At 43.0% G+C, this 20,644-nt stretch overlaps 1 protein-coding gene across 1 annotated transcript in view; it reads left to right on the top strand.

Annotated features, from left to right (window-relative positions):
- The window catches only part of CFAP61 (cilia and flagella associated protein 61), an 86,222-nt gene that overhangs the window by 22,767 nt on the left and 42,811 nt on the right, over window positions 1-20,644 (top strand). The window contains exons 12-16 of the mRNA XM_058802222.1: window positions 853-979; window positions 1,291-1,368; window positions 2,495-2,701; window positions 4,576-4,710; window positions 16,894-17,021. Coding sequence (XP_058658205.1) covers window positions 853-979; window positions 1,291-1,368; window positions 2,495-2,701; window positions 4,576-4,710; window positions 16,894-17,021 — 675 coding nt within the window. The remainder of the gene's footprint in view (window positions 1-852; window positions 980-1,290; window positions 1,369-2,494; window positions 2,702-4,575; window positions 4,711-16,893; window positions 17,022-20,644) is intronic.

Below are 20,644 nucleotides of genomic sequence, written 5' to 3'. Positions count from 1 at the left end.
TGAAGCTGTAGTTCAGTTTCTTGAACAGCACTCCACTAGTGTGGGTTGCATGAGCTGTGTGTATCTAGGAAGGGGTTCTGCCTTTAACAGACACTGGGAGAGCTCCTCAGCTGCTGTAGACTGTCAGTGTGAAGTGAATTTTCTTCCTCACTACTAGGTGGGAAGGTGTTTGCTAATATTCTGTAAATGAGCTAAGTGCCAGGTTACTGCTGTCTGTAGGTAAGGTGTTCCATGTTTGGCACAGGTATTCTGGTACCAGGTCACTACTGTGTCATTACAAACTGGCACTCCACACTTAGCAGAGGTGTTGCAATCATGTAGGATTATCCTCTTTTGTTACTGCTTGAGGCACCAAGGCCTAACACAAAAATTAGTAATTTTGCTCTCAGAAAAATTTATGTTCTTACTTTACTTTGTACCACGACAGCTGGCTCAGTTTTATTTTTCTGTCTTTTTGTCATTTTTTCTTGCCTTTCCCTGTTTTAATCTAGCTCTGTTCCCCATGTGCCACAATGTCCAGCTAAGATTCCACATTCATTTTATGGTTCTTTGCCTGCCTTTATTGCTGACTTTTACTCACTTGAAGGCAGGTGGTACCTTGGGTTATAGATTGGGCTGAGTGTTTAATAGCAGATAAAGCAGGATTCTGGAGTTGCCTCAAGGAGGTGCTCTGATTTTTTTCTATTACATGCAATGAGTTCATATCTGCGTTTGGATCAAGTGTCATTTAGCAATCAGTTACAGTTTCTGAATGGTGTTGTTGGTACTTCTGAAGGGGTGTTGTCTTAAGCTTGGCAGTTGTCCTTATTTTGTCACAGAGTCAACTTTAATTATTTTTTTGTCCTTTTTTAGGTCATTTAATGTAAGAAAAGCAGCAACCAGTGACTTGGAGGGTGTCAAAAGGCTCATTGAAAATCTTAGCTTGAATGAAAATATGTGGAATGACTCAAAGTTGTTCACTGAGACTCGCACGGATCCAGTGAGTATTTGTTGGTGATATGTGCTCAATTCTGTCCTAAGATCAGGACTGGAGCAGTGGCTGAGCTTGCAGCACTCCTGCAGCAGCTGTACCCAACTGAAGTGTCAGTGAGGAAAGGTCTGTGTAGTCCAGAGTGCAGCCACGTGCCTGGCTCCCTCTTGGGGAGCAGGCTGGTTAAACTGGGATGGTGCCTGGGAGCTGCACTGGGAGGAGAGTGTTTTAACTGGGATGCTGTGGTGAAATACACAGTTACCATTAGGAAGAGATTCTACTGAAACTCAAAATGTGCATCTGTTGCCTTTACCTTGCAGGACGGGATGCCACTACAGGCTTTTGTAGCAGAAGTTTTGGATCAAGTCGTTGGTGTTGCTGTCACTAGGGATGAAATGGTAAATTCAGTTTGTGTTCCATGAGCTCTGTGGTGTTTGCTGCTCACAGTAAGGCTGAGTTTTGTGCTGGGCACTGTACTTATGCCTAACAAAGTGTCTGTAAAAATGCTGCTTGTAGAAGCTGTCTACCCTATGCCCACTGTATTATTTCTCTGCTCATAGATAATGATTGACACACAGATGAAAAAAAGATCCTATTACTTTCAAGAAGTTGCTGCTATGTCCTGAAAGTTTTCCTCCTGCACTTTTTTTGTACTTCAGCACAAAGCCATTTTGCCTCTAAATAGGTGTTTAATCACCTCTTTCCCTTCTACTTTTCAAGTCAATAAGCAGCTTTGCCACAAATCCTGCAAAGAGCAGTAATTCTTCTTTTAGATTTGCTTTCCTAACTTTTTTGTTCAACAGTAGAGTTTTAAGTGATAGTGAATCATGTACTTGAAAACAAAAGCATATTACCTGATGGAGTAAAAAAAGACATTGCATATTATTATTGAATAGTAAACATTCTCCAAGTCTTACTTTTGTGACATTCTGCTAGGACTGAAAAGGTGGATTTTAGGTTGTTCAGCAGTTCTAATGCTTAGTTTTCACAATAGAACAGTAACTCCTGTTTCTGAGAGTAATTCTCTTGATTATGTTAAGAGCTAAGAGGACAGATTGAGTGAATAAACATGCAAAAATATCAGCTTATCACTTCTACAGGGAAGACTTATTGGAGGGCATTTCTTACACAGCTCTGCTCTGTGGAATTCCCTTTTTCAGCTGGAGTTTGGTGAGAGGCACAGCCCGGGCTTCTGTGCCTTGAATGCAGAAAAACAATTGGGGTTTTTCCCCCCAACTTGGATGTCTAACTTGTATTAGGCATTGTGGGGTAAGGGTTGGGTGTGCATGTAAATTGTAAAAAAGGGCAAGCTGCAAGGAGAGGTTTTGGTACAATGAAAAGATTTTCAAGAAAAATCTGTTCAGTCAGTGCCTTTCAATTGAGGACAGCTGTCAAAGACACTTGATTTCAGTTTTCAAATGTAGTTCCCTGATTGACAGAAGGTGACTCATTGGTTGGTATTTGCTAAAATCCTGTCAAGGTAGCTGCTGATCACTGCTGACTCAGAATTTCCTAATTTTCCAGGATACTGAGTATATTCGATCACATTACAATATTGAGGACTTCATTAATTTTAATGACCACCAGCAAGAGGAACATGGACATCTTTTCCACTTTGTCTTGAATCCTGTATTTCATCACTATGCAAAATACTTTCTAAAGGAGATTCTTCGCTTGGGTCACAAATCTTCTCTTTACTACCCTGTTTATCCAGAATATGTGGAGAGCAAGGTAAGGAGAATGTGATTAGTGTTTCTTGTATTAAATATTGCCATATTTTCTCACTTTATTTTTTTCTTTGCTTCAATGAATGACGGGATTTTCTTGTCAATCTGCAGTAAACTTTACCTTTTCTTCCCGCCTGACATATTCTGGACCCATGGACGCAGCTCTTGCATAGCAGGGCTGATCCATGGTGTCCATCAGTGTCTTCAGGAAGTGTGGTGGGAGCAGAGAGTGGAAATAGCCTTGGCTCCCTGCCCAGCACAAGGGTAATGCAGTCTGAGTAAATGCAAGGGAATCATCCTGAACACATCCAGGTCAGGTGGCTTATAAAAACCCTTCCAAGGAGATTCAGGTACTCTAGACTGTGTTTCACCAAAAGTCAGTGGGACCCAGGCACCTCATTAGCTTTTGAAGGGGGGGACTTGTGTTCCTGCAAGGATCATGGGAGAACTGTAAGAGCTGAACTTCCAATGGAGAAAATCCATTTCCAAGAAGAATGTAATTCAGAAGCGCTCACATGTGTTTTGTCATCAGTCTTATGTCAGAAAAGGCAGCACAAGGCAAAATTTGCAAACTGTCTGAATCTGCTGCCTGTCCTGGGCAATCACCCAAGCTCCTGGCACCTGTGATGGAAACACACAGTGCATCCCAAGGGCAGTTCATCCCTTGGTCATGCCTGGCTGTCTTGAGACAGATGGAATTTTCCCCTGGAGACTGACCACCAGCTCAGGCTTCTGCCTGGCTAGCTAGACTGGGCACCTGGTGTTTAGCTGGTGACTGAGATGGGTGCTGTCCTTGGTGATTTGGGTGTTTTTGAACCACCACTGGCTTTCACGTGGGAACTCTTTGACAGGTTAGACTTGGGTACATTTGCAGGAGGATGTGTTTTCCCATGCGCTTTTGTGGAGCTCTAAGTGTTCCCGTGAGGAACCAATGTTCCTGTGTAGCATTAGGCTTTCAGATTCTGAAGAGGCACTCACAAAAATGCAGTTTAATGGCACTGGATGGAAGAGAAACTAAATCTTACCAGTGATTCCAGTTTTGACTGTTTCCAGGCTACCTGGCTACAGAGTTAATCTAAGTTACTTAAGCTTATCTAATATTATTATCTAATAACTGCAAAGTGTGATATTTTACTTAGTTCTCAACATAGTAACCTCAAGTTTTTAGTATTTGTGGAAGGAATGGCACTTGAGTGTAATTTAGTTTGCATTAATGTTAATTCTGTATTTCCTGTAATTCTCCTATTTTCTTCCCTTCCATGTTGTCAGTTATGCCAGAGGCAGTCATGGTGTAATAGACAGATACAGCTATTTCTAATGATCAAGGCTGTTCAGATGAGCGTCAGGGTTTTGTTCTTTTCAAATTTCTGACAGTTTATTAACATTTATCTGACAGTTTATTAACAATTATCTGACAGTTTATTAACATTTATCCATGTCTGGATGAACCAGACATTTCAGTTGGTATAGAATTTCTGTATAAATTCATCTCTGTTCCTTGCCAGGTGAGCAAAGGTTAGCAGTGAGCAGATAACACAGCTTAATGAGGTCAAATCAAGCTGATTCATGATCACTATGGAGAAAAATATCCTCCTGGGGAAAATACTTGTGCTGAAAAATCCCATAAACCAAACCACTTGTTTATCTGTCATTCCCACAGAGATAGTAATGTAATTACTCTCATAATTATCTTCATTAGTGTCAGGAATTATCTGCAATTCATTTCTCTGCTCTGAGTATGTTTGTTTATTTGCTGATTTTTGTCTCAGATTTAGCCAACAGAACTAAGAAGTGTGTGTTTGTGAAGCCATGCAGCAGACATCTGCGATACACTGCTCTGACATTCTCTCTGCTGAAATATGGATTGCTGTCTTTCAGTTCCAGCATCCCTGTGCTCATTCCCTGACATCTGCCCTTCATTACATGGCTCCCGTGCGGCCGAGACGACAGATTGTCTATCCTCTGCAAGAGCTTGGCGTGAGCGCTCCGTCGGAGCAAGTCTCCAAGGATCAGGTGGGTAACAGCAGCGGCAGCAGGCGGGAGGCACCGTGCCAGCTCGTGCAGGGCCTGGCAGATGGGCTGGCATTGACCTCCCAGTGCTCACGGGCTGCTCCTTAATTACAGCAGCCGCGCTGGCTGCCCGATCCCCATCCCACTCCGCCGCCACGCCCGGCGCACGCGGCAGCCGCTGGAGCAGAGCCCTTCCCGCTCCGCTGCCCACCATGGCAAAGCTTTGTCGTGGCCTCCCAGCGCCTTCTAAATGCTCTGCCTGCTGCTGAGCCCTTGCTCCTGCTGGCTTTATTTAGGTGTCGTGCTCTGCAAGCAGAAAAAAGGCAACGTCGTGCTGTTGACTCTTTCTGTAGAGATTGCTTCAGTACGTTTTATTTTTCAGTCCCAAAGTCAGGTTTCTTCCATGCATGACACTCTTAAAACACCAAGTTGACTTAACAGTAAAGGAAAAGGTTGTTTTCACTAGCAAATGGTTTACTTGCAAAGAACTGATGCGGCCTGGAGATTCTAAATGAAAAGTCTCTTTTAATTTCATTTTTAAAATAACTTACACCCCATTCTCTTACATTTTTTAAGTAACTAAAATTTGGCATGAAGGTGATTCCTCAAAAGAGTAACTAGTGAGGCTGAAATATTAGGAAAACCACAATTAGTGATGGGTTCTCTCAGTAGGTAGTCATAATTTTGTGGAGAAACATAATTAGGGAGCTTTATGTCTGTCTACTAACTTCCAGTTGGCTGAGATGGGCTTCCATATAATATTTTTAGAGCTGTCCTTTTCTCAGTCAGTCAGTAGGTTTTGGCACCTAAAACTCTTCATTAGGCAGCAGCTGGCAAAGCAAAATCCAGAACATGGCTAAGGCTGTTGGTCTGGGCTCAGCTTTGTTCAACAGCCTTCCCTTCACATGTACATCCCTGCCTTTCTCTTATCTGCAGAATGGACTCTTGCTTTTCTTTAAACTGCTTCTTATTCTTAACCTTTAAAGTGATTGCTCTCTTCCTAAAAGAGCTCATCTTAGCATTTTTGTTAAAGCTGGGAAATCACAGACATCCTGTGTTTGAAAAATTTGCAAATCTTTTGTCTGCTTGTGTTCTTCCTGAGGTTTTCTGAGCTTCTCTGTGGGTAGCGGCATAACGGTTTGAAATCTCAGATTCAGAGTTCTGTTTAATAGAATGGGTGAAATTTTTGCTAAGAAGTTATATTGGAAAAACCCCAACTCAAGGCCAGCCAAGTATCCATGCATCTGCCTCTACATGAATTATAGATTTTTGACAGACTGTGCTCTGTCAGAATGGACATCTGGGGCTAAGTGCTGGGTCGTAACTTGAGGATAAAGCTAGTCTGCTGCTACTGCTGGCTTCTCTGAAATACCAAGAACTTGAAACCATGTAAAGCTAAATTGACTCTTCTGTCGAGTGAATGAAGTGACCTTTGGCCACCCTACGTGGGGAAGCTGTGTAACATAAGGAGCAGGCTGCCATGGGAAACTGAGTGTACTCCTCAGTAAGGAGCTGGTGCTGCTTTTAGACCTTGGGTTGCAGCCAGGCACAAGGCCCTTGCCCTCTCTCTGCTCAGATGCCTTGTAAAGGAAGATTGATCCCCATCAACGGTCTTGCACTACTTGCCCAATACTGTAGTGAAGTTACAAATAAACTCAGGTGTGTCTTACAAATGAATATAACCGAGTTTCAGTAGGCACAATATTATCTTTCTGCCTTTTTGTAGTAGTGATTAAAAGGCTTCTCAGATCGACTGTAAACAGGTGCAATCTGTGAGGCAGAGAACAACTTGTCTCACCAAGGAGATAAATGTGCTAGCAGAATGGAAAGGCTGAGAAGTGTCACCTTAGGAAATACAGTGAGATAAGGTGAAACACATTTTGGTTGTAGAATATGCCAACAGGCTGGAAAATGAGGGGAAAAGGACATGGGAGAGCAATGTTGTGAGCAAAGTGGGGAGAAGAGAGGGAGAAAGGTGAAAGGCAGACAAAGAGTCTGGAGTAGGAATTAGTGGGAAGATGTCTGAGGCCAGCACCTGCAGAGGAGTAAGGAGAAAATGTCTCCTATCATCTTTGTTTTGGTGGTTCCAAATGAGACCAGGGCAGGATCTTGCAAGATGTTTGGATTGGACAAGCAGGGATTCCAGGCATTTGAGACCACTCCTCATTTCTTTATCCCATGTCCCTATTCCAGCTCAACAAGCTGGTTTAAAACAAGAGGGCTTTGTCCTCTCCTATTTGAAAGCAGCTCCTCTAGAGGTGAATCTGTGCCCACTTTGTTCCCATGAGCTGGAGGGCAGGTTATCACTGTAATTGCTGCTTTAGAGCGCTCTGCAGTAGTGGCAGGATTTTTCACATGAACTACAGGATGAGGATTGTAAATGCAAGTTGATTTCAGAAATGTAAAATTTTCATTGATTGCCTGCCCTAATTGGTTGCTTGAGTATCTGTTGCTGGTAATGGGGATAATTGTGGTGATGATATTCTTGCTTTGATACCCACAAGATGCCCTTGATACCTAGTAATCAACAAATCAACATCTGCCTCTAATCTGTTGCTTTTTCAGCTGCCTTCCTCTCATTCCAGCCCTTTTTGAGCTCTTGCTCCCCTTTTCTAGCTGCAAAGTGCCTTTTTCCCCAGTAAGAGCTTGGGGCTGAGCAGCTCAGCAGTTCTGTGTGGGGGCACAGCTCCTGATTTGTGTGTGGCTGTCAGTGGCTCTGTATCTCAGTGCAGATGGGAGCTCTCCCCAGGACATTCCAGCCTGCTGAGGGCACAAAAGGAATTCACTCATAGATACAGATCCAGGGTATGCATGGGCTCTTTCCTACTTCCTTCTTCCAAAGCCAGAAGAGAAACCACCCATCTAAACCACAGGAGCTCTGCTCTCAACTAATTCCTGAGCACTGCCAGTCCACATGGATCTTCTCTGTGCTGGAGAGGTGCTTTTCCTGCAGGTCTGGATCGATTTATTACAGAGAGATGAGCACAATGTGTGGCAACTTGTTCTTGTTGTCTCTCTGTCAACTTTCTCTGTTCTTCTATGGTGTCTGGAAAAACCACCAAAGGGGAAGTGCCACTCCCATGGATTCCTGGCCTGCTCCCTCCTGTCTCATACAGGGAGCATGAGCTGTTTATGTGGTTTTAAAGGAAGCATAGATCCTTCCTCCTGTGGGCTGTCTGTCAGAGCTAGGTGTCAGCTGGAGAAAGGAGCTCTTAAACTCCAGGAATTTACCCTATAACTCCACAGCCAACTGTTGCCTGTGTGGCCATTTAAATGCAGTTCTCCACTCACCCTGTTCTCTCCAGGGCCTTGTGGCATTTCCCCTGGTTCAGTCTTGTTTCTGGTTTGAGACAGGCTTTTGGTGTGTGTTGTGGTTTACTGCTAAAATGACTGACTCCAGAGAAATACAGAGCTTAGGAGCTCTCCCTGCTCCTCCCCTATTTGCCATCCTTTTCATTCATGCTTTGCTGTAGGTTTTAAGGCCATCACATGTTTTTTCACTTATTCTCTTAAACCACAGCTCTGTGCTGCTTCATCTTTGCCTCAGAAACCCTGTCACTCCCCAGGCAGTGTCTCCATTTCCTGAAGGGCTGTAAATTCTTCCTTACTTTGAGATTGGAAATACATTTTGGAAATAGATTTTGCTGCTGGTTTTGTGTGTCAGTTCCTACCAAAATCTGTCTCCCATTGCTCTGCTGAAGAGATTTGGATAAATTGGGTAAGACTAGTCTGAGAAGGCACAAAGCAGGAGATGTTAACCTTGCCTCCCATTAAGTCCTGCAGCCCTCTGGAATGACACAGTTGCTGGTTTGCATCTGGTCCTGAGGTGTCCAGACTTTAGGACACCTGTTGAGCAGCAATTGTGGCAGAGGTGCCACATCCTGGCTCAGAATTGCATCAGCCACACATCTGCTCTGCTGGGGTTCAGGGCACAGACCTGACAGAGCTCCTGCCTACTCATTAGATCAAACACTTTGTACAGCTGTGCCAGAGCAAAAGGAAATCTCTAATTTTTGTATTCTGGATCAGCAACCAGTGCTGGAGTGCCAACTGGCAGGAGATCCAAAGATCCAAACTCCTAATTCCCTCAGTGTTAAAACAGATTAGATTATTATTCTGGTTTGCACATCTGTCAGTCACTGCAGTCATGTTACCCAAAAAACAGTGGGTTAGAACAGAATCCTGAATATCTTATAAAGTGCTGCTGGCCTTCATGATGCATGTCATTATTGGTGGAGTAGAAAGCTATAGGTGATGAAATAATTCTTAATTATTTCTTCATAAATAAACAATTTATAAACTTGTTTGCTTTCTCACCATCTGGGAGCATTCTGTTCTCCATCTGCTTCATGTAATTATCAATGTAAGGGAAGAATAGGTGATATAATTAACAAGAATAACTGATCCACAATGAAGAACAAAAATGGCACACATCTGTTGAATTATTTCCTTGTTTTTGCCCTTTTATTATTTTTCATGCTATTGGGTTTATTATGTTTTTATTTCATGGCTGCATTCAAGCTGTCAGGCTCTATTGCACAGTTTAGAATTGTTTTTTCTGCTCCAGCTCATAAAAAGACAGAACAGTTGCTGAAGCCCATGAAGTGTTGTATAAATTTAGTTAGTTCAGTGTGAGGTTCAAATAGAAAATGGAGGCCAAGGCACTGTAAAGTCAACAGTTTCCAGTGCAAGTGTGGTGGTATTTTTGTGTTTCTCTGATACCACGATGATGGTTATGGTAAAGGCTGAGTAAATGGCCTGAGAGCAGTTTAAAATAATAATTAAAACAAGAACATGAGGATAGTAGATGCTTGCTTTTAGATTCATCCTAGAACTAGTTCCATTTCAGTGTATGTTCACAAAATGATTTGTGAATGTAGGAGCCATCCTGGATGAGATTCTCTATTCTCTGAGCTTTTTATGTCCATTATAAAATTGCAGGACTTTAAAAGAGTATATATTTACCATGCTTTGTAAAAAGAAAAGGAGAAATTAGCTATCAGATTAAAACAGAAAAAAGTCTGAAATGTTTTTGAACTTGACAAACTTTCTCTTGTGGGAAAGCTTGTTTAAAAAACAAAAACGAAACTGATCTATAGGAGTGTTTCAATGGAAAACTCATCCCTAGATGCTGCTGTCCCCTCCAACAAACTCCTGGGGCTCTAGTTTATTTACTTACTCTCTGTGGCTTCTGCTTTCTGGTGTTTAGACCTGTTCATTACCAGCTGTCTGAACCTTTCATTAGTGCCCAGACTGAGCAGAAGCCTTTACCTTGACCTGTGCAGGCAGAGGAACAGAAAGGACTCAGAATTGATAATTTGACTGTTAACAACACCTTGCTTTCCAGTCCCAGCCAGTTCACAGCCTGAAAATTTTAGCTCAGTTGTAATTCAAAGGACTTAAATAAAATTTTAAAATATGGGGGAGAGGCTGTTCACAGAGGCTGCCACAGAAAAATCTCTTCTGAGCAAACAAAGCTCTTTGCTTCCAGCTGCAGCTGAGAGTGCAAAACGCAGAGTTTGTCACCTTATGTGTCCACAGAAAAATGTCAAGAAGGTGGAAAGGGAGAGGCACAAGTTCTGTAAAGCAGCAGACCCTCTGCTTTGAAGTGTATGCCCATCCTGGGCACTGGCCATTCCCTGTTCTGGTCTGCTGGCATGACCACAGGAACAGCCAGCTCTGCTCCTGGAGGTGCTTCTGGAACAGCAGAGCCTGGAGCAGCTCAGGGGAAGCAGTCACTGCTATTTTACCCTCTGTCTGCCTTGGAGCTAAGTGTGTGCTGGCTTGGTAGCATACCTGTAGCAAATAAAGGTTCATTCTGGCAGTTTCAGTTCTATTTATGTGCAGTTGAAGCACTGGAATGTACTGAATGTGGCTAAAATATGGAAGGTTTTTCAGGGTTTGGGGTTTATTTTCATTATCAGGCCGCTACTAAGATAAAGAGCAAATATAGCAGAGAGCTTAAGGAGGATGGACAAGAGAATTCCCTGCATTTTAAATATCAAGGCTCATGTATCAAAGTTAAAATGGCAGAGTTCCTTCATGTTACAATTTGTGTGTGGATGCTGGGATTACAAACAAAGGCTTGCTGTGGATAGTTTTCACTTAACATGGGGAGTAGTATTAAATTTTAAAGCAGTAACTGTTGCTTAAAATGTTCATGTGCTTGAGTAATGAATTTTTAATGCTTTTGTAGTATGTGCATGGATGAAAATCCATTATTTATTGTTCTTCCCCTTGACTGGTGAAGGTGATGGTTTTATGGCACCAGTAGGCACACAAACAGGCGTTTTGAAGTGAGGCTGATAACAAATTTCCTCACTGTAAATGTCAGTGGGGTTTGTGTGATGCTGCCATTACATTTTGTTTGGAAGGCTGAGTGTCACACCGTTGTGGGAGGCACCAGATGGCATCATTAACAGGAATGTTTACCACTTATGTGCATGTGTGAAATTAAAAGTAAGATGACCTATCTTTGTTTTGAAAGCGTGGTGTCAGTGCTGTACAGGTGTTAATGACATTTGCAGTAAACTGAAATAGGCACTTGTGCTTACAAACAGGTCAGACTTGGCTTAAAGCTTTTTCAAAGCTATTTGTTAGATTGATAATTCCAGCTTATAAGGAGGAAACAACTATTTTTGCCGCAGAAGTCTGCTTTCACTAAAACATGATTTGCTGACCCTACAAATCAATCTCCCCTCATATCCTAGACTATTATATGTTACCTCGTGTCCATTATTTTCAGTATGAAATGTTAAGATTTTTATTCTGTTTTTTTCAAGCTTTTAACTTTATACCTCATGTTTTTCAAGGAGTTCAGTGTATTTGAATTGCTTCCTCTGTTGCCCTGAGTCTGTACATGAGGTGCCTGTGCCTTCTCTTGCTCTGTTGCTGGTGTAGGTGTGGGTGGGCAGCTACCTGTGCAGGCTGGCTCAGTGTGCCCAGAGACCCATGTAAGCTGCCCCTGTGCTCAGGCCAGGGGTCCCTGTAGGGCTCCTTTCCCCAGGGGCTGTCAGGCTTGCTTCTCTTTCAGAGGGATGTGGAGCTAATGGGGTCAGACCTTGGCCAAAGCCCCAACTTTGTATTTGCCACTCTCTTTCCTCCTGCCTTGAAGAATAATCAGAGACAGATAACCTGGGAAGCAATGGCTGCTGTCAGAGGACTAGAGCCAGCCATGTGCTTTACCCCCTTGCCAGCTTGAATGCTTTGATTGAATTCCTGTGCCTTTCTGTCCTTCCTTTTCTTCCCAGAAAAACAGGAGAGAACTGACCTCTCCGAAAGTGGCACCATTCTAAGTTCATTTCTTTGGCCTTTGAAGGAGAGCAGCAAGCAATAGTCAGGTCCTTAGGTGAGTGTGAACTGCCCAGCCCTCTCTGGGCTGGGGATCCAAATGTCAGTGCTCAAAGGGAAAAAGAGCATCTTTTTACCATGGTAACAGTGGTTCTGTGAGGAAATAAAATAGATGTGTCCATGCTCTGCTCTCTTCTGCTGCTGGTTGGAGTCAAGCAGGAAATCCCTGGTTTCATATGGAGCCATAGGGACTGGCATACGATTGGTTATGAGTATAGAGGTGGCTTTTTCCACAAACTGAAGATCAGCATTTACCCACATAGCCATAATAATGGCATAATAATACTGACTTCATCCATAAAGGCTTTGGGGATCTGTGGATGAAAATATTCTGTCAAGGTGAGTTGTTTTCTGTCTGAGCCACAGTACCTAAAGAAGGGTTCTTTGATGAAGACAAAACAATTAAGGCTGAACTCTTCATCACTGTTTCTTTTACTTCTGTTTCTGGTGTTTGTATAAATCTGTGAATGCTTGGAAACAGTTTTTGAAAACATGTTTGCAGAGATTTCTAATGAGGCTTTTTGGAATGTAGCTAGTATTTAGAAAACAATTCCTAATGCAGGCTGGAAAAGCTTGCATTTTCCAATCAGTTTGGTTCATATCGCCTTGGTAAACACTGATGTTTCTTTTTTTAACTTGTGGTTCAAATGGAGCTTGAAATTAAAATAGCTCTGTTTGCTCACCTTCTTGTTTGCCTGTCACTGTCGCTGAGCTCAGCACTCCTCTGCTAACAGCTTTGTTAATTGCTTTCACTGCTTCTGGTGGTTTTGCAGTAACAGCTCAGATCATGTGGATCCTCCAGAGCAGTAACTATCACTGGGATTTCTCAGTAATAAATGTTGAAATAAAACAAAAGCACTGCAGGCAGATGTGGAATCCCGCAAGCCAGGGCTGGGAGGGCCCCTCCAAGCAGTAGTGAGGGATCAGTGAAGACACCAGGAACACAACAAATGAGGCTGCCCCATTTTTGCCAGGCAGTGCCCTGAGCAGCCCTTCTGAATGTGGACCACTGCTAGGTGCTTGAACTGCAGCCAACACTTCAGTGCTTTTAGCTGGGCAAAGCCCAAGTCCTCTGGGTCTAATAAAGTCAAGTCTAAGTTTAGTGGTCAGAGTTGATGGCCTTAGAGATCTTTTCCAAACAAAAGAATTGTGTGATGCTGCAAATTCTGCAGCATTATGGAGCCCCAGAGTGGACTGCAGCAGCTCTGACACACCACTGAGTGTTACTGGGATAGACTTTCCAGTGCCCAGTTCAGAACACAGGGCTGTTTTCTTCCTGTCAGGGCCAAAACACTTTGTCCAAATTTTTAGTTTCACATTTTTGGGTGTTCAATTTCCATGGTTTTGTTTGTTAGAACAAAGCTAATATAAACCCTGACCTATTGTAGAACAATTATTGTAAATATATGTAGAAAAACTACAGCTATCCCAGGGTCCAATGTTTAAAATCAGAACTAAAAGGACCCTCAAAATATTCTGGGTGTGAGTTTGTACCATCAACATCTAATGTAAAATCATGGGTAAATGTACCATGAATCCATTCCCAAGGCATGTACAAAGCAAACAGAAAAGCTGGATGTGAAGCTGTATGTGGTTGGAAAGTGCAAAGGAAATAATGTGTTTGCTGAAACCTAATCAATATTTCATGACTCTTTTTCCATTGGTTGCTTGGGGTAGAAGGATGTGTGACTTGTGGATGGCATAGATTAATCCTGCTCTGGCCCATGTTGTGCTGTGAGATTGTAAGTGAAAGCTGTGGTTCCATGCAGGGGGTGTGTTGTCACTGTCTGGGGGCTGCATCAGTGCTTTAACAAGGTCCAGTGTGAAGGCTCAGAATGATGGCACTGGCTGTCTGTGTGCAGGAATAGCCCCATGGGCTGATGCCAAAAGGCCACCCCTGCCAGCTCCTCTGTCCCTCTGCACCCAGACAGGAACAGCATGGGGTTAAGGGGTGCCAGTACCCCAAATACTCATCTGACAACCAAAGAAAATCCTCCTTTCTACATATGCCTTTTCTGCCAATGGCAATTAATGCTTTTTGCCTTGCATTAGTTAATGATTGCTGGTTTATTTAATAGATTGGATACAAAACAAACATGTTAGTTTGCTATTGACCTGTCAATTATGATGTCTGATTACCCCTCTGGGGAGCACAGGTAGCTGTTTGTCCTGACATTTTGTTAAAATAGGTGGTATTATGGGACCAGTCCATCTAATTCCTCGCTCCCTGGGGCTGTTTAGTGTACTTAGCTGTAGCAAGGTGATTTCTGGAGCATGACAGCTGTTGGTGCTGGGGCTGTTGTGTGGGGAACAAACCAGGTTATATTCTGCTCATAGGCTGCCTTTGTGTCACTGATACAGGAGCTGTTTTGTAAATTAGACAACTCTTTGCAGGGAAATTGTATTCCTGCTTTCATTGTTGCAGTGCATTAAAATAAACCACCAGCACAGCAGCAGAAGGAGATGTTTGAGCTTGGCATTGCCTTGAGGCCTGTTGGGTTTATGCTGTTTGCTGCTGGCATTCCTGCCTATTTTCATTGATTGGGTACATTACAAGTAATTTCTTTTCATGGTTTTACCATTTTATTAATTTATTAAGAACTGCATTTCAACACAAATATCACTTAATCATTTTTCCTCCAGTAGGAGGAAAACTCTTGCTTTTCTAGGAAGTTGCAAGTCTGTGTGTGCAGCAAAACCCAGCCTGTAAGAATTGCTGTCTGCCAATCCCAGGAATGTGAATTCTGAGGTGAGGGCACAGAGTCCTCTATGGCTGATTGTGGCACTGGGAGAGCTCCACACGAGTCAGCAGAGCAACAGCTCCTGTAGCTGGGGCATAACCATTGAGCGTGTTATGAGAAATGCAGTCTGAGTTTGATTTTAAGTAGTGGGGGATGTCTGTAATACTTGGCACTGGTTCTTCTCGTTTCCTGAAATCTCTTCTGAAGATGTACACTTCTGGGTAAATACAAAGGGCTTTTTCAGCTTCTGAAATGTGGAAATGTTACAGATGTAGTCTGTATTATTTAATTTATTATTAAAACCCTTTTTGCTGGCAGAGCCTTGTGTAAGAAGTGTTCAACCATTTCAAGAGCACTGGCTTTAAATGGGATGATGGAGGTTCTCTGTAGGGACTTGCCTGTGTCCTGTGCAAACTTGGCTTGGAGTAGCAGGGTGGTTTTGTCCCTCACCAAGGCATTTTTCACTGTGGGCCTGTGCTGGCTGCCACACAGCTGACCACCATAAAGCAGCCACCCTGGGCTGGCATGCTTTTTGAGATATCTTCTGGAATCTTCCTAGGGCAGTCCAGTCCCTGAGATTAATCTGGCTCACCACTGGATGTCATCATTGCACTGTGGTGATGTGCAGCTCAAAGAACATTTATCTGGCAGTAAAAAATAATGCTGCCTGACCAAAGGTGACATTTAATTTTGCAACATTCTGAATGACTTGCTGTGTAGTCATGCCATTGGGCAGGGAATTGATCCCTAATGCTTCCTTAAGGGAGCAGGACAGCACTCTAGTGATTACACAGTGTAGTGGGGCTGTGCTGAAACCTCAGCTGTGGAGCCCCACCAGTGCAAAGACATGGCATTAAAGATCTCTTGGGGATCTCAGTGTGCTATGTACTTATTGAGAAGGCCCATATAATTACCACAGCTTTTAAAGAGAGTACTCTTCATCTAGTGAGTTACTCTGTCAGCTGATACATAGAGAATGTATTTCTACTGTACTACCTTAGGAGGAATTTAGAGGACTTAATTTTACTGGTGCTGTCTCCTATTTGTAGTAGAGGAAAACCTGTTAGAAGCAGCCTTAGATTGCTTCCTTCTTGAGTGCCACAGCAGGAATTTATAGGAGAAGTGTCTTACAAATAACAAAAGTGGCTCCATTTTGTATTGGTCTTCCCAGTGCATTTATGAACCTGCAGTTACCCATTCTGTGAAATGGGAATATAGGCAACCCAGAACAGTAGGAAAAGTGCAAAGTGTGTTGTACCATGAGATGGAAGGTATTTCCTTGTCTTTCATCAGAAATTTGAAAGCTAAATATAGTCAAGGTGAAAAAAAAAACAACCTGTCAAATGCAATAATATCTCTTGTCTCTTAGCTGTATATTTGCTTTGAGAATCTCTATTAGGTAGTGAGACCTAGAGACACATGGAAAAAACCCACATGGAGTTTATTCCTCTAGCCAGTGCATGAAGTGATGTGGAAGCTGAAATTAGTAACTACCAACGTGGCAGTAAGATTTGTGACTGGAGAGCTGGTCCCAGTGGCATTGAGCTCCTCTTTTACTACTGTGGCAACCTGGCTTTCCAGGTAGCTGCTCTGCACTTAAGAAAAGAGAGGGATAATTTTGGAAAGGGAGTTTTCAATTAAACACACAACCACTCAAACTGAAGTTCCTAATTAATTTACAAGTAAAACCATTTCCATAAATAAACCACTAAGAGTAAAAACTGCTCTAGGAAATATAAAAATGGCCTTAGCAGTATGTAAATACCAGTTCTTGAGGTGTTTGATAAATGACAGTGAGTGATAGCAGAGGCAGTGTTTTGTCCTCTCCTGCAAGGATTACAGAGCATCTGACTCAGGAGAAACCAGACCATTCAGCTCTTGTAATTTTCTGTGACCTATTAAACATGCACATATTCCTCATATTTTAGTACCACTTATCTGGTGCTGTGCACAGAAAAATGGTATTAGTCATGTCAGTGAGCCATAAGCAGTTTTGTGTGAATGCAAGGTAATGCATCACTGAGAGTTTAATGATTCCTAGCAGGCTTTGACTGGTTTTTTAATGCATTTCTATGTCTTACCTATTTTTTAACAGCTGAAATATTCTTTGAACCTCATAAATCGAAAGCTGGTGCTGGAACCAAAAGTGTGTATCAACAGTAGAATTGTGGTGGTTGGTGCATCTGATGTCGGAATCTCTTTTCTGGAAACACTGATTTTTTGGTAAGTTCTTAATTTTATTTCCTTTGCTGAAAAGAATGTGTTCCCTTTTGTATCAAGGGGGTTGTTTATTGCATTTAAAGCATTCCTTGAGTCTGTCTCACTGTACTGGGTGTTAAATGTCTGAGCACGTGTGGATGGAGAGATGGGTGCTGGCATCCTGGATGCCTTGGGACTCATGGGATTCCAGTGTGGATGGAGAGTTGGGTGCTGGCATCCTGGATGCCTTGGGATTCACAGGATTCCAGTGTGGATGGAGAGATGGGTGCTGGCATCCTGGATGCCTTGGGACTCATGGGATTCTAAGCAACTCCTGGTTGCATGTGGACCCTTAAGGTGAAGGCATGCTGAAAATGTGTGCTGAAAACACCTAAAGTTGCTTTGGCCATTGTTCTTAAACTGCAGTCTTGTGAGGGGAGGTGAAGCCAATCCCCTCAAGCAGTATTGTCCTTAAAAGCCAGTAGTTCCTGGTGGGATCTCAAACTTGTCTGGATCTCCCTTTCCCTAAGTCTAAGGCAGGGAAACCTGTGGATGAGTTTTGCTGTTTAACAGCCTTCCCAACACGAGGACAGGGTGCTGTCTCTGCTGCCTCACTGTTGTACTCCCCAGGGGCTTACTGGGCAGTCAGACTGTGAGAATGCAGTTCCTTTGATGCAGAGTTTAATCAAATACTAAAAGACTTGCATAAATGAATATAAAACTCAATCTGAACGTGATTCTTACAAGATGCAGCAAGAACTGAGATTTGTCTGGTGCTTTTATGGGGGGTGGAGAATGGAAAATTCTGCCTTTTTTTCTTTTTTCAGTTAAGCCAGGAGTTAGCTTAACTGACATGGTTAACATTTCTACAACAGCCATTGATAACATCACAAATGATATTTTCAATGCATCAAGAGAGGAATAAGTTTAAGTGCTTGATAGATGTTGTATTGCTGGAGCAGTGTAGAAGAAAATTTCTGCTTCTTGCCCTTCTCTTAGTTCTTGACTTCCTGTAAAGCATCCAATCTCACGGTAAATAGTTTCCCCTCATCCTCTTGCTTCCAGCACCTTTTAGGCTTTCAGTTCCACCCCAAATTCAGTTAAACCTGACCTTTAGAGCTGAGTCTGTTCATAGTGAACAGGCCTTTGCGGGTGTTGCCCTCAGAGCTCCCTCAGCAGAGCCTTTGCAGCCAGGGCTTGAATTTGTGGCAGAGTTGCTGCAGGACACATCCTCCTTGAGCTTGTCTTGGCACCCAGCCTCAGACATGGGGTGCTGCTCAGAGAATCTCAGAACCAGCACTTAGTGCAGTGTCACAAAATGTATATTAATAGAGGGATAAATTTGCAGAAGATTAGGTTTTAATTTTCACATCAGCCTCCTGATCAGTGTGAAGGCCTTTTAAAACAATTTAGTTTAATTTACTCATAATTTTCTAATATTCCCTGCAAAGGTTACATGCACTAAAAATAGCTGGACTGAATCAATTTGTGAGCCCTAATCCTTAAAAAGAGGAAGTTGTTTTCTCATCATTATTCTTCATACTTAATTATTTTACATTACCAGTCACCATGGAAACACACAAATGTAATTCACTTACTGATGTGGCAATTATTGGAACTTGATCTTGCAAGTGTTTTCAACTTCTTTGAGACTGAAGAGATCCATTTTTCATTAAGCAAAGAAATGACCCTGAGAATGAGCTCTGCTGCCCCATGGCAGGACACCTCCCACTCTGCCATGGGCAGCACATCCTGGGGTGCAGTGCCACAGGGCAGCCGTGGCACCACTGCTCACCCACCCAAACTCCAAAGGAGCTTTGGACTTCTCCATGCAGCTCAGGCAGCATGTGCAGGTATATGTTTTTAGCTGTAGAGCTGCTTTTCTTGAGGATGCACAGGGATTTTTTGGTTTTTTTGCCAGAGGGCCAGCTGCCCAGTGGAGGCAGCAGCACTGCAGCAGCAGTGGCAGACCCATTGCCTGGCCAGCTCTTGGTGTGACAGCAGCTCTGGGGCTGCAGGTGTGACAGTGAGTGGGTTCTTATTTGGTTGTTTTGGGTTTTTTCTTCATTCCTTTGCTAGTTTCAAAGGGATGGGCAGGGCAGCAGGGTTAGACCAGAAGGACATAGGGTTACAAACCCCAGTGTTTCCACTTAGTCCCAATGCCTGGCTCCTGGAGCAGAATGCAGGGGTGGAAGTTTGGTTTAAGCATTGTGGAGCACGCTCCCAGCAATGTCTTGTCACTGGTTCCAGTGCAGGGAACCCATTGGCTTTTATCCACCTCTTAGCATATAGCTGTGGAAGTTACTATTGTCTTTGATTTTAGGGAAAAACATTTTTAATCCATGGTCTTGAAAACCTCCTTAATCCAAACTCTGATGCAAATATATCTCTGAGGATGTTGGATTGTACATAACCTGCTACATCAGATAGCCATAAATGAATGGTGCCCAAAATCACAATATTTAATATGAAGTTGTTATGAAATTTATTTCCTTCTCCCTATGGGCACATGAAAATAATTATTGCATATAAGACCAAGATAGAATTAAGTATATTTTAATCAAAGGGCTGAGTTTTTTTCTCAGAGTAGAATTGGAATCCAGCACAGTAAGCCTGAGTATTTTACTGCAGGACAGTGTCTCCTGCTGGGAGCACCCAGGATCAGCTCTGAGGTGGCAGGGTTTGAGCAGGGTTCCTGTCAGAGCCCGTTATCTGGCAGCACTGGGGCACGCAATATCCCACACATCTGGCCTGTTTGGCTGCAGTTAGCATAATGCTTGATCGTTAATTAGGCTTTTTATCTTTGCATTTGTCTGGGAACATCTGAAGCCTTCCATGTTGCCTGTCACTAATTAGTTGACTAATTAAATAGTTAGTGCTTACTTGCTGATCACAGAGCTAACATGCAATGAATGGGTTAGTGATGCCCACTGTTTTGTCCTATCTGCCTTTGCCACGTGAGCTGACACACATGTGCTTCCCTCTGCCTTCCCTTCAGAGCAGGGTGAGCCCAGGCCATGTGCTCAGTGTCACCAGGCTGCATCCCTCAGTCATTGTTTGCCTTCCATCACTTGTGGTGGGCAGAGCTCAAGTTGTGACAGAGATAAATCAGATGGGTCAGGGCCGGCCTTGTCACGCAGTCGGCATCACAATGAGCGCTGGCAGTGACTGATACAAGCCATAAACAGGGCAGAGGATGTGGGTCAGGAGCAGCCTTCCTAACAGCCTCTGCCAGAAAATGAGACTCAATTAGCATCAATATGGGCTTATTTTATAGTTACAATCTTGCTTTTGAGACTGTCTGCAGTTTTAAATAAGATTACTTCAACTTGAAATACTTGCCCTTGAAACATATGCAAACACATCTCTGAGCCCAAACTGTTCTTTCACACTTGAAATTTGTAAGTATTTGTAGATTTTTTTTCTTGTTACTATCTTTATTTGAATACTCCTTACTTCTTGGTGAGTATTAAAGCTGATCTTGGAAATAGTAGTTTTCTTATAAAAAGCCTGCTCAGAACTGGAATGAGTCACAAGGGTTTTTATAGAATGCTGAGCTGCATCTGTAATCTCCTCGTGGTGACTCAGCAGGACATCCACAGCTCTGAGCCTGGTAACCTGGTACCTCTGATTGATCCAGTTCAGAG

This window comes from Ammospiza caudacuta, chromosome 3 (genome assembly GCF_027887145.1).
Source record: "Ammospiza caudacuta isolate bAmmCau1 chromosome 3, bAmmCau1.pri, whole genome shotgun sequence".
Classification (NCBI taxonomy): Eukaryota; Metazoa; Chordata; class Aves; order Passeriformes; family Passerellidae; genus Ammospiza; species Ammospiza caudacuta.
The sequence above is the reverse complement of the archived record's forward strand: the minus strand, read 5'-3'. Positions and strand labels throughout refer to the sequence as shown.